Source organism: Balaenoptera acutorostrata, chromosome 5 (genome assembly GCF_949987535.1).
Source record: "Balaenoptera acutorostrata chromosome 5, mBalAcu1.1, whole genome shotgun sequence".
Classification (NCBI taxonomy): Eukaryota; Metazoa; Chordata; class Mammalia; order Artiodactyla; family Balaenopteridae; genus Balaenoptera; species Balaenoptera acutorostrata.
The window spans coordinates 71,132,961-71,147,122 of NC_080068.1; the positions used below are offsets into that span (position 1 = coordinate 71,132,961).

The 14,162-nt window shown below is 37.3% G+C and overlaps 1 protein-coding gene across 6 annotated transcripts in view; it reads left to right on the forward strand.

Moving 5' to 3' along the window:
• FRYL (FRY like transcription coactivator) overlaps nt 1–14,162 on the forward strand; it is a 302,580-nt gene that overhangs the window by 129,873 nt on the left and 158,545 nt on the right. For 3 of the 6 annotated variants that reach the window (XM_007180772.2, XM_007180773.2, XM_028166029.2), the window contains exon 1: nt 7,333–7,477. The exons of the other annotated variants lie outside the window; for them this stretch is intronic. In XM_007180772.2, coding sequence (XP_007180834.2) covers nt 7,405–7,477 — 73 coding nt within the window. In that variant the 5' untranslated portion in view covers nt 7,333–7,404. Of the gene's footprint in view, nt 1–7,332; nt 7,478–14,162 lie in introns of those variants that run through there. 6 annotated transcript variants of the gene reach the window in all.

Here is a 14,162-nt window from a genome sequence, read left to right on the forward strand (position 1 = left end):
CAATTTTAAGTATATTCAGAAATAGATTTTTTTCATTCAAGAAATAATAATATCTTAGCATTGGGCCAAATGATAGCAAATTGGTATGGTTTGTGAGGGCAGAGGAGAAAGTATGATTACAGGGTCTGGACTACTTCATTTTAAGCAGAGGAAGAAATTTTTTTGTTTTACATGTGAAATATATAGAAAAGAACTTAAACCAAAAGCTAGGAATAAGTTGGGCTATTAATAAATACCTTGTGTCAGGAAGGTAACGGTAATTGTACCTTACGGCATTCACAAGTAATATAATTGCTGTATAGGTAGCCACTCCCCAAGTTATTGAGCTTAGTTAAAATGCTTCTTCATTGGTTTTATGCTGCTAATTTGTGAATATACTGATGCATTAATCCCATCTGTGACATTTGTCTAAAACTTATTTTTATGAGACCCTTTTATAGCTATGACCATTCATTCAGAAACTTGATTTATACTTCTAAAATAAGCAGTTCATTTGGTCATGACCTGAAACCTTTCTCTCCAGAAATCTAGATGGAATTCTGATCCTTGTGTTTCAGGAGCAGAGTCCCTTCATTACTCACTTGTTTATTTCATTTGCTCTTTCATAGTGCCATGTTTGAATTATTGTCTCTTCTTATGTTTGTTTTTACTTTTCTTCATTTCAGCTGAATTCGTTAATTTGTGGTTATTGTTGGCCAGCATGTATCTGAAAATAGTGAATTCTGTTTACCCCCCTCATAAATGGAGAAGAAGTTGGAGAGCTTGTGGGATTGGCTGGCTGTCTGCTTCTCTTCTGTCTCTGTCCTCCTCTTATCTCTAGTTCTGACATCCCTTTTGTACTTTAGATTTATGTTGTCCAAACCCTTCTTGATGTGACCCACACCTGGCTAGTCCATGGTAAATACCACTGTCCACACAGTCACCTAAGCCTAGGGGTCACTTTTGAGTGTTTCAGCTTTACCGCTTTTTTTTTTTTCCTATACTGTCAGTCACCAGATACATCAAGAAGTATCTGTTAGGAAAAAATGGAATCTGTCTTCCTATTCCCATCTTTTTTGCCCTTTTCTGTTGTATTCTAAGTATGTATACTATTTATCTTTTTAGTCCTTATCTCTCACCTCAGCAATTTAGATAGTCCATCGACTTTCATTGTGTTCTCCTAAAGTCCGTTCTCCACCTCACCAGTCAGGTTGGTCTGTCTGACCTTGTTCCTGCTCAGAACTCTTCTATAGCATCCAATTATTGACCTCAATATTTCTTGGGGCCCTATGGGTATTTCAGGGATTCTTTGAGAATCTCCTCAGGCAAGTGGGTAGGACTCTGGTGCTCTAACCCTGGTCAGCCAGGGTTACTTTGATTTCAGTCTGTTTTCCTTTTGGGGATTAAGCATAAAGATTCATTCTTCAGAAGAAGATCTGCTGCTAAACACATTTCAGATTTGATATTGTTCCCTCAGAGTGGCCATCCCTGATCACCCTAACTCAGCAGGGCCTCCTCTGGTTTTCTCTGTCACTATACCCCCTTTATTGCCTTCACAGCACTTAATCACAACTGGTTAGTTTATATTTGGATGGATGTATGTGGGGACACACACCCACACATACGACACACTCTTTATCACCACCATTGGATCCTAACCTTCCCAAGGGCACAAAGCTTTGTTTTATTCACTAAATTATCCTTTTTGTACCTGACGTGATGCTTCCACACCTTGTTTAGACCATTTATATTTAATTAGTGACTTGGTCGGGTTTAAATCTATCTTGCGGTTGTTTCCTATTTGTCCCATCTGTTTTCCCTTCCTCCTTTGCCTTCTTTCGAATTAGTTGTATATTTTTTAGTATTCTAATTTATTCTACTATTGGCTTATTATCTCTCTCTTTTAAAAATTAGTTGCTCTGGGGTTTACAAAATGAATTTCAACTTACAGTCTACTTTCAAATAATAGCATAATATTTTATGTAGAATGTAGGGACTTGAAACTTTATACTTCTGTTTCTCCTGTCCATCCTTTCTGCTACTGTAGTCAAATGTTTTATTTCTACACACATTATAAACCTGATAGTACGTTGTTAAGAACTTTTGCTTTAAGCAGTCAGTTAACGTAAAGAAAATTTAAAACGAGAAATAAAAGGTGTTTTCCTGGGACTTCCCTGGTGGTGCAGTAGATAAGAATCGACCTGCCAATGCAGGGGACATGAGTTTGAGCCCTGGTCTGGGAAGATCCCACATGCTATGGAGCAACTAAGCCCGTGCGCCACAGCTACTGAGCCTACATTCTAGACCCCTCGAGCCACAACTCCTGAAGCCCACATGTCACAACTACTGAAGACCGAGTGCCCTGGAGCCCGCATGCCACAACAGGAGAAGCCACCGCAATGAGAAGCCCGCGCACTGCAGTGAAGAGTAGCGCCCACTCACCTAGAGAAAGCCCGCACGCGGCAACGAAGATGAAACATCTGTGTTCATTTTTATCTTTGTTCCTCTGTATGTAACGTATCATTTATCATTTTCTTCAACTGCTTCTGAGATTTTTCTCTTTGTTGTTGGTTTCCAGCAGTTTGCGTATGGTATGCCTTGGCATATTCCAACATATATTAGACTATTTGATGTTGTTCCAAAGGTCTCTGAGGCTTTGTGCATTTTTTTCCCTTTGTTTTATCATCTGGACTTCACTTTGGAGAGTTACTATTTCCATTTCTCCAAGTTCACTGGTCTTTTCTTCCGCAGAATCTAATCTTTTCTTGGTCCCACCCATTAAATTTATTGTTTTAGGTATTTTATCTCTCAAAGTTCTGTTTGAGTCTATTTTTAGATCTTCTATTTTCTCCTCATAGAAAAGAAGCTCATTAGAGACTCAGATCCCAGGATTTTTATTGGGGCTGATGACATGGCACATACCCAGTTTTAGACTCCCTGAAGGGAAAGCAGTTGTTCAGCGTAAACTATATTGTTTGTACCAACAATTTAGTCATGGTGAGCCACTCTTATCATGGGAATGGTGGGCCCCTCTTAAAATTTAAGTTCTTGGATGCTAGCCAAGGGCCAATCTTGTAAACAGGCCTTTCAAAGACTATCAGTCAAGCCTGCTAGGTTAACTCTTCTGTATAGTGTGAGAATTGTCTCTTCTCTTTTATTTAATCATTTGTTTATATAAGTATAGACTCAGTGGCTATTTATCTTTTACTTTGGGTTGTATTCCAAAACTACATTGTTTATTTTGTTGCTCAAAGTGTTAGCTTTGGCTGTTGGCAGCTCTATCACTTGGCTCCCATATCCCTTTGACATACCCACATTATTTTGTGTTTTGAGCCCTTTCTCACTTTCTGGCCCTACAAGATGTTCCAGGCTTATCTTGTGTGTTCCATGCTCTAGCCCTAGAATCAGTCATTTCTCCAAGGAGCTCTGCTTTCTTTTTGTAATGAAGTTTTAAAATGTTAAATCAAATTCATGGTAGAAAATTTGGGAACTAGAGAAAGAAGAAAGTAGAATTAAGTGCACTAAAAAGTAAATGTTAACTACTGTTATAATTATAGATAATTATTGTTAATTTTTTGTTGTATTATTTAATACAACAAAACAGAATATGAAGTGATTTTTACAGCCTTTTCTGTTTTTTCTTTTTTGCATTTCATGTGTGGTGTTAATACCTAATAGACCTGAGAGCATCTTTCCTTCCATACCTAAAGCTTTTCGATCTCTTTTCTAAACAGAAGAGATGAGGACTTTCTGAAGAGGCTGAAATGTGTGGGGACTGTGAAAGGCTCTAGGAGTGATAGGATATTTGATATTTGATGTAGAAAAATTTGCCATGTTTCTATTTTTTTCCGTAATATGGTTGTTTGGTTACCAGTTTAATAATTTCTAGATATTGTAAAAGGTGTTAATATAAGGAATGATGCATTATATTTGTACTCTTCCTAAGAATGTTAATAATTGAAGACTTTTATTTCCTTTTGGGTTGGTGGAACATTAAATTCTATTAGATTATATTGTATGATATAGTCAGTTAAATCCAAACTTCATTTTTTATTAAAGAACCTTTTGTTTGGATCCATTTAGAACATATCTAAATGGCAATATTTTTGTAGGATTTACTGAGAAGTTTTCCTGGTACACATTCTCTTGGTTTACTAGGATGTACCTCTATCTATCTTCTACTTAGAAATGTAAAGCAAGTAACCAATTCCATGAATCCTTAAAATGCCAGTGAAAAGGGCATAGAATTAAATGGAAATTGATTAAAAGAAAGAAGGGCACCTACTTTCTAATTCCCTGGGGGCAAGAGGACTGGCACGGTCATCTTTTGTACCCAGTGCTTCACAGTATCTGGCCCATGCCAAGAGGACCTCAGCAAAGGCTGATAATATTGGAACTGTGTATTTCTTTAAAATGTTCTAAATCTTATCGTTTTGAAAGCACTCTTCAATATTACAGTCTGAAAGGTAGAGAGGAGTTGTTGAAGGAAATTATACAAAATAGATTTTTCTGCTTTGCCCAGGATATGCCATCGAGAAATGATTTGTGCTTTTTATGGTGATGAGACAAAAAAAATATATATGAATGATGCAACTTGGAGAATTCTGAATTTATAGAAGGAGTAAAGTAGAAGACTGACTGACATTTTGACTGGCTTTTTGTCAAGCTTGCAAGAGCTTTAGGCTATGTGTTTGTTTCTGTGATTAATTGCTAGGTTAAGGATAGAGAAATCACTTGAAGAATGATAGGAGTATTATTATTTGTGTAATTTAAAAATTTGATTAGTAGTTGAGGGATTGAGAAAGCATTTGGAATACAGTGGGACTCTGCCCGTCTTCTAAAAGAATTGTTGGGTGCGTATGTAGTTCTCCTAGTTACTACTTTAGCGATTTGGGTGATAAATGTTTGGCAAGGGTTAGAAAGGAGATACTTAATCCATTAATGTTTGTTAGTTGTGATTAAGAGTTGGAATAATAATGCTACTTATTTTAGTTTTTACATTTCAGGATAAAGCTCAGAACCCAAGCTCTGCCCACATGGGCCTGTTGAATTATTCTCCGTATAAATGGAAAACACAATTTTCACTCACCCTCTGTCTACAAGGAAGTCCTAGTGTAAATGCAACTTCCAAAATAAGCCCTGAAATTAATTTTTACGCATCTGTGTCTCCAAGAAACTATTGATTTGCTTTGGCTGTATACACATAGTAACAGACTCATTAGGTATAAGAGAAACTTTAGGTTCTGATTTATTCTTTTAGATCCATGTACACAAAACTTCAGCAGAAGAAAATCCTTTTTTAAGGTTGTGAGAAAATCACCTATTATTTAACCCCCATCCCTTAAAAAAATATCCTACTCTGACGTTCTGTATGACAGTTGGTTTTGCTTGTTATAGTTTATAAAGGTTTACTAAGAATGAACCCTGGTTACTTTGGTGGGACGTTATAGTCAAATAGTATTAAGTAGTTTTCAAGATTTGTGTGAGACTAAAAGTCTTATTAGCTCAGTAGGGATAGAAAAACTATGGTAAAATATCTGTGTGTATGCCTTCTAACTTGTCTGCTTGTTGACATGGTTCAGTTCTGAGTCTTGGCATTTACTGGTGTAGTTTGTTTGGGTCTAGATCATCTTATTCCCTGAATCTGTTAACAGCTGTTTGATGAAAAGAGGATTGTATTGTCAAATCACTTTGGGGAATACTTTAACTAAAAAGAGAAATTGAACTGATTTGTGTATAACCGAGAGCCTTTTGTTTGTTGACATATGTTGTTAATGTACAAGAATGGATGTAGTAGGCAGTGTTTTTGGACTGTGGAATACCCTTTATTCATGCAACTCCATGAGGCATTTGTGTTCCATTAGGCCAGGGGAAACCTTGCTCTTACCTGATCCTGAGATGTCTCTGATCAAGATGTGCCCAAACAACAGTATTGTGATATTGGAGTTTTGCGTGGTTAGCCTTTGTGGCCCTGGTTTAAATTTAGATTTTGGACCTGTTCAGGGGTAGGAGTGGCCACAGACTTATTCCAGAGTTCCTGGACTACTCTGAAGAAAAATACAAGCTTTAAATGACACTCTCAATACTACTATTACCACTGAATGTGTCTTAATGAATATGATTATCTTTATCCCTTGGTGTATGATACTTGTGCGTAGAAGGATATTCTTTTAGCTTTTAATACAGCACCTAGCCATTTGGCTATGAATTAGTCTATTCAGTTATGACTTTGATCACTGAATTTACTTATTTCTTGTGCTATTTAAAGGACAAAAAATATAGATGGATCAATACAAATGTATTGCCACATATGGAAAAACATCCCCCCCCCACTGACCTTCAAAGTCACAGTAAACTAATTGTGAGGTCAAGACATTTTTCTTCAGATATTAACATAAAATATTATTTGTCAGGTTTGATTTTAGAATTTTTCTACTTTTTGAAGAGCAGTCAGGCTTTCAATAGTGTCAGTTTTCCATTTTAAAATATCTTTTGTAGGATAAAGTTTTTAAAACGTGCATTTTATTTGGCCAGAGGATTTCTTGCTATTCATTGATATTCTGACTCTAAGATTTTCAGGGGAATTATGTGCTATGTTAAGAATAGAAGACCCTATGTTTTAAAATAATCCCATTATTTAAATAGAGTTCTCGCTTTTGAATAAGTTGCCAGTAGCAGAGGAAACTTTGTCCTGAGCTGAGCAGTTTTAGAGGCTGATGGAAGCTCAGCCACGGTGTTCATTACATCATCCTTTCATTCCATTAGCCAGCGTTCTCTCCGGTGGGTTAAGTGAGGCAGTGGACTCTGCATCATCATGAGCACGCTGAGAAAGTCACCGCTTACTGCCTGGGCGTGTAGAGGAGTGGAGAGAATTTACTACTAAAATCACCTAGAGAAAACTGGTTGGAGTGGGATAAATACCACCGATGTTTTTTTGGCAGGGGGGAGGGGGTCAGCTATTACAGGAAGAGCCTTAAAGATCTTATGCTAGATCCAAATTCATTTCTTATTTCGGAGGCTCTCAGCTAGTGAGAAAAGTTGGCATCCAAGGGCAGAGCTCTCCCCTTGTCTGTTTACTAGCAGTAGTGACTACACTGAAAGCAGCGTCAAAACTGATAACAGGGACATAAACAGAGCCGATAATTGCGGCCACGTGTATATCTACAGCAAGAAAGGTGAGGGTGTCCTTCAGGGCACTCGTGATAAACTTGTAAGCTTTTATTCAGCTGGATAGTTCATCTGCATTCAGCAGCGTTTCCACTATAGTTGTGCGTCACTGCGAGACTGCATGGTAATGAAGCCGAGGCACTGTGGGCCAAAACTCTGCTGCCCGTGAGAGCAGAAGGGACAGCGGCTCGGAGAGAGATCAACGAATCCATTGCTGCTGCTACTGCTGCTGCTGCTGTTGCAGCCGGTTGGGACACAATGTTGAGTCTACAGGATTCTGTGTTTTTTGAAATTAGCATAAAGTCCCTGTTAAAGTCCTGGAGCAGCAGCTGTAAGTATATTTGCCTAAACAGGAGAAATGCTGAGGTATGATCATTGCCATTCCTTGCATGTTAATTCCTTAGCCCAATTCAAATAGAATTAAAGCTGTTGGAAATAACATGAAGAATACTTTCTTGAATAGTAATCAGTAAGATAGATAGAAAAACCTAGATGTGCACACACTGGGCAGTTGTAGTATGGGTAGTTAAATATTCTTTGACCAGCCTTGGCTTTTCTTGTTAATTTGTGTCATTCTGGCAAAGTTTCTCTCCATTGGTCAAAAATGGGGAAAAAAGATGACAAATAGACTCTGATCTCTGTCTGCGGGGATATCGGATACCAGTACTCTTCCATAGTTCTGTTAGCACAAAATGTTTGAAGCAACATCAGCTATCTTCAGGCATCAGATAGTGTAATATAATGATCGTAATTTCCCCCTAGTCCTATAATTGAAGTTAACATTGAATAATTTTCATATGTAGTGAATTTTCTGATAAAGAGCATTCAGGATGATGTACTTGTATTTCAGAGTTCACAGTTAAGTCATTACCACTAATATCATTGAGCTCTTATTTTATTAACTCCTTTCCTAATATGTGGATTTGGCAGAAACACTGATTTTGTTCAGTCTTCCCAGTGATTTCCAATGGCACTTTTCTCTGAAGCTCTCAAAGCACTTCTGGAAATTATTTATCACCATGGTCTGTTTTTCTATTCTTTTCTTTCTTTTTTCTGTGAAAATAATCTTAATAAAATGATATCAGACTAATGAAGTAAGCAAGCAAAGATTCTGCTATAATGTCTGTTTTGCCCAAAGAAAATTGAAGTGTAGAAAAACTGTGACTTTTCCAAGGTCATATGGTGGCCAAGAACTGGAATTCGAACCCAGTTGTACTTGGTCCCAACTGTGCTGCTGCTGCCTGAGCAAACTAATGAATAAAATATGAGAGACTAAATTTAATTTTTTCCTGCTAACTCTCTAACCAAAATATTTGATGTAGTTTTGTTTTGTAATCAAATAATATAAAAGAGCAAATGTTGATATGGGGGGGGAACTTCTTAAAACTTTATAGAATATAATTTGAGATTTGTATTATGCCAAGTATACTGCATTTACAATCTCTGTTTTTCTTTTATTTTTGATTTGTAAGTAATGCTTCCATATGGAGATATTGTTGTGCCAGATGGCAGAAAATTATCTTAGTATGAGGAAAGTTTCTAAGTGAATATACATAGTTAAAATAGTGGGAGAATTATAATCACTGACTAATTTAAATTAACTACTTTTACTACTTAAAAGGATACTATAGAATATATTTTTACTAAAATAAACTAGACTCTGGTTTCTAATCATTTTTTTCCCCCTTTCCCTCTTCTTCTCCTTCCTTCCCCCCTTCTTCTCCTTCCTTCCCCCATCCTCACCATGTACTTTTTTAAAAATAGAAAGACGGTTTTATAGTGAGAATGAAGCTATAAATGGGTTCTTATAGAGGAACAGTGTATTAGATTATATCACAGCAGCTTGTCCTGTAAAAACTTTGTTTAGATGCTTGTGAACTATGTGGTTACTTTGTTTTGTGACCATTTAAACATTTCTACATGTCACTGCCTGAACCCTGTAACCAGCCACGGCCAAATCTCGTGTAGTCATATTCCCTGAATCCAAGAGTGAACCCAAAACCGATGTTTGTAAAGCCTTTGTTGTTAGCTGTTAGTAAAATAATGATTCAGTTTGTGGGTATCCCATTACCCTTGGGCATTCATAGTATAAACCTCTTGAAGATGTTTTTATAGTTATAAAGCAGTTGGTTAAAATTGAAAAGAAGTGACAAGTCTCATGGTTCAATAAGGCCCTAACCATGTCTGCCCTAGGCCTGGAAAGTGGGAGAATGTTTTTATTTCACCAGCATCTGTGGATGTCTTTTTTTTTTTTTTTCTTCACCTAGCCCTATTGTATTTAAAAAGAGAGACAGGATTAGAATACTTTTAAGACCCTAGAAAAGGACAGTGGTTATCTGTCTCTTCCTAGGGATGTTTTCATGATACCAACACTTCAATCAGCCAACGTTTATTGAACATATACTGTTCTGTAACAAATAGACGTGATGTTTGATCAGAAGGAACTTCTGGTTTACTGAGAGAGAGGGAATATACATGAAAAGTTCACAGTAAGGCAGTTAAATGAAGTATGCGTTATGACTTACCGAATTGATGGTATACACAACAGGCAGAGGGAGTACAGGGATGGAAGGAATCACATTGAACCACAGGGGATGGAGAAGACTTACTTAGCAGGAAAGGAGTTCATTGGAGTTTAGTTTTGAATGATAGGATGCTCCCCGTGGTGGTAGGCAGTACAGCCATCCACATTCTCCCTGAGCCGGAATCCAGGGGTGAGTGAACACCCCTCTCTCAGCCCTCATTCACCGAGACTTGTCATTCTACCTTCTAAAGCGTCCTTAGTCTCTCCTGCTTTCTGCTCCACAGCCACTTAACCTGCCTTAGTTCAGCCCTCTGCCTTCAGTATCACCTGGGTTATTGCCATTGCTTCTTTTTTGTCCTCTCTGCATCTTTCCCGTTGCTGCCAGGGGTTCCTTCTAAATGCCTGCTCCTAGAGTCTCTCCCCTCCTTACTTCAGTCTCCCTGTCCCCTGTGTGATGAAGCTTTTCATCATCTAGCCCCTGCTCACCTTGTCCGTCTCCTCTCTAGCCATACTCATGGAATTCCTGGAGCATGCTATGCCTTCATATTTGCAGCTGCCTTTGCCTAGAATTCACCTCCTACCCCTCACCCCTTTGTCTGCTTCACAGTGAATTCTTATTCATGCTTGAAGACCCTCCCTTTCTTGAGTCAGCCAGATACTAAATGCTTCCCTGGGTCTGTTCTTCACTTTAACATTACCGTATCATTACACTTAGCACGCTATTCATGTCTTCCTCTGCTACTTGAGTATAAGCTCCTAGAGGGCATAGGTTGATTGTGGTTTTGTTCTTCTTTGTATACTTAATGCTTAGTTGACTTCTGGTAAATGTGCAGGCAACTAAGATAAAGCTTAGGGCTGCAGTCATTTTTGTTGGAATAGATTAATAATAGGAAAGAAGGCAGGAGGATAAATATACGAGCCCCCTTAGACTATGTAATTATTATTATATTTCCGATGTTTCTCAGGGGAACAGTTCCTGAAGCAGGAATGCATAGAAGGATACCTCAGTGATTAAAAAAATAATAATAATAACATTTTCCGATATTCTATTTAGTGAATTCCTTGGGAAAAACTGAGAAAAACTTGATTTATTAATAGCTTTTAGGGAGAAAACAGAAATGGAAAGTAATTTTTCCATTAAATAAGTTATATATTTCAAATATTGCCCCTATCCTCCAAAGAAAAAAGGAAAAAGAGACAAAAATCTGATTTTTGTTATTGAAAACAACTTAATAGCAGTGTATATTATATTTCTTTATCATTAAATGTGATAATGTTTCATGTTTATAAGATACGTTTGCCATGGTTTGTATTAATGTTCTATGCTACATTGTATATTAATTGCTAGAGGCCCTCTGGTTTCAAGGCCTGCTTAGCCGGCAGAATGTTGATGCAGTGCTGCTGAAGTTTGATTATTGTTGAGCTTATTTCTTTCAGTAACAACAATGAAGTGACATTCATATGGCCTAAATTCAGGATTTTGTCTTTGTGCCAACAGTTTTAGGCATTACTTCTTTTAAAAACTGAATCAGGAACATTCTGTTAAACCAGCTGTGTAGTGAAGATGTTATCATTTTAAAGATTGGCTTAGTTCCCTAAAATTGATAAGACAAGGCAAGATTCAGTACTGAGATCTATCTAGTCATTTATCTGCAATGTAAGGTCACAGATGCATTTATTATCAATATACTACCTTTCATAAATATATTAATTTGTAGAATTTATTTTGCATACATGATTTTATGAGAGCTAGTGTTTCAACGAATTCAGTTTTTATCACAGACATAGAAGAAATAAATTGACTTATTTTAACCACAATTTTATAAATTAAAATGTGAATAAGATACAGTGTGTTAAGAAATTAAATTTGCATAATTTACTTGAATTTTTGCACAGTGAAAAAAATTCATAAACAGAGTTTTTAATGCTCAGATGTTTTTCCTGGATTGCAAAAATAGTCAAAGCCAAACCCTAAAAGCACAATTATGCAATCATCTAATTTCAGTTAAAATCTGTGTTATTTGCTTAAAATAATACGTACCATTTATTGAAGTACTTATGGGTCTGGTATTGTGTTAAGTACATATTGTAAATGTGCGTGTGCGTGTGTGTGTATGTGTATGTACAATCACGTATATACATACTTATATTAAATCTCGTGTTATCCTGAAAATCTGAGGAAAACTATTATTGCTGCTTTTTAAAAAATAACAGCTTTATTGTGATATAATTCACACACCATAAAATTCATCCTCTTAAAGTGTGTGATTCAGTAGTTTTTAGTGTATTCAGAGTTGTACAATAATCACCACTTTCTAATTGTTGAACTTTTTTATCACACCAAAAGGAAACCTCAAACCTATAATCTAACTTCTGTTTCTGTGGATTTGCCTCTTCTGGACATTTCATATACGTGGAATCGTACTATAGGTGTTCTTTTGTGACTGTCTTCTTTCACTTACCATATTTCCAAGGTTCATCCATTTGTAGCATATATTGGTACTTCATTACTTTTCGTGGCTGAGTAATATTCCATTGTATGCATATACCACATTTTGTTTAGCCATTCATCAGTTGATAAATTGCCATTTTTATAGTAGAGTAAAAGGGGGCTCGGATAAGTTAAAGTGCACAAAGAACACCCCCCCCCCCAATAAACCAAATACACATACACACACTCAGACTTTTTATCCAACTAACTTCTTTTAATCCTTCATATTTCAGTTTAAAGATTTCCCTGATCTAGTGAGACTTTAGCAAAATGTGAAGGAAGAAATAGTTAACAGTTTCGGGGAGCGTGTGGGTGGGCAGAAGGGATATGATGTGCTGGGGGGTGGGAGGAAATATGACCAGTTTGGCTGGAGCAGAGAGGTATTGGGGCAGTGATGGGAATGAGCTGCAAAGGTCGGCAGGGGCCAGACCACGTGGAATCTTGAAGACTGTCTTATAGATTTTGGTCTTAAACGTAAAACACATGGGAAGTCATTGATGGCCTTTGTGACAGTGGTTGGGGTGATTTCATTAGACTTCCACTTTTCATGGGATGGGGACAGAAAAGGGGGAAGAGAGAGGGGTGCAGCATGTATAGGGAGATGCATTAGGTTGCTATTACAGTAGACCAGATGTGAGATGAAGGCGGAACAAATGTTATTTCTTTAGCGAACACGTATGTAATGCCTACCACATGGGTGGGTGGGTGCTCTTCTAAATGCTTTACAAAATACTAACTCACTTAATCATGGATATGGGGACTATTTAAGACTAGGAACAATAGGTCTTGGGTTAGATATGGGAGGTAAAGGAGATTTTTAACTAGGCTTTTATAAAATGAACTTGGTAGGGTAATTTATGTTCTCATTGACGTTAACTTCAGAGATGTATCCATTGGTCATAGTGAAAAAGAATCACCTACTGCTTAGTGCCCAGATACCCTCTCATCCCTCAGAAAAATCTGTCTGCTTTAAAAAAATGAAGCCTAGACAACGCAGCCAACTCAGTGTGCTGTTAAGGGAACAGTGTGAAGTCTGTGATGGTCCCTGAGTTTGGAGTTCCGAGCTGCAGATATCATTGAGTTTAGGAATCATGAGCCTGCTTTCTCCAATTTTATTTTAAATGTTCTGACTCCTTAAGCTAGGTTTACTTCATTTGACAAAAGACAGATTTTACTTCATTTGACAAAAGACAAATGTGAAGATTTTATCTTCAAGTCTAAACATTTTGTGTTGTGAGAAGTGCAGCTGATTATCTAACTCATTAAGTATTTGGTTTCATGATTTGTTTTAAATTTGATACATAGTCTAATAATCAGATAGGAAATTTGAAATCAGGAAACTGCAACACAGATGGTCACAGTGTTCCTAGGTGTCTGAGAGTATTCAAAAAGGTCAGTGTAATATGTATGGTAAGTTTCAGACCCACTATTCCATAAATCCTGATGTCACAACCTTTTCCTGTTTGTACCTTCTATTGTAGTCATGTGTAGACTCAGTCTTACATCAGGTCCTGGGTCCAGTCCTATGCTAAGATGGGACGTTGGTTTGGGAGAGCCCTAGCTCACTAGTCTAGACAGCTCAGCATCAGCCTAACCTCACTATGAGTTTTGGCTTGGTTTTATTCATCAGTTCCAATGTCTGGGCTGCTACCCATTCTTGTGTCAAAGGCTCCACCTCTAATAATGGTGCTTCTTCCTTCCTGAGCCTTGCCTTGTCAAAATCTTTGGTATTCCATTTCTTCCAAATATGAGACCCTGCTTTGCCCTTCAAGAGAATGAAGTTCTCATCCTAAAACAAAAGTAAAACTGGATGAGAATCAAGTTCTGCTGACATACCTTTTTAATGATTAAACCCACCTCCCTAGGTGCATGGCCATATATATCCTGTTCTTAGACTTTGCATTATGAATCTGTCTAACTGCCATATCTCTTGTTATTTCTTGGATCCCCTGGTGCTTTTTACCTGTTATCAGACTCTTTAGATACCACATTCTGCCTCCA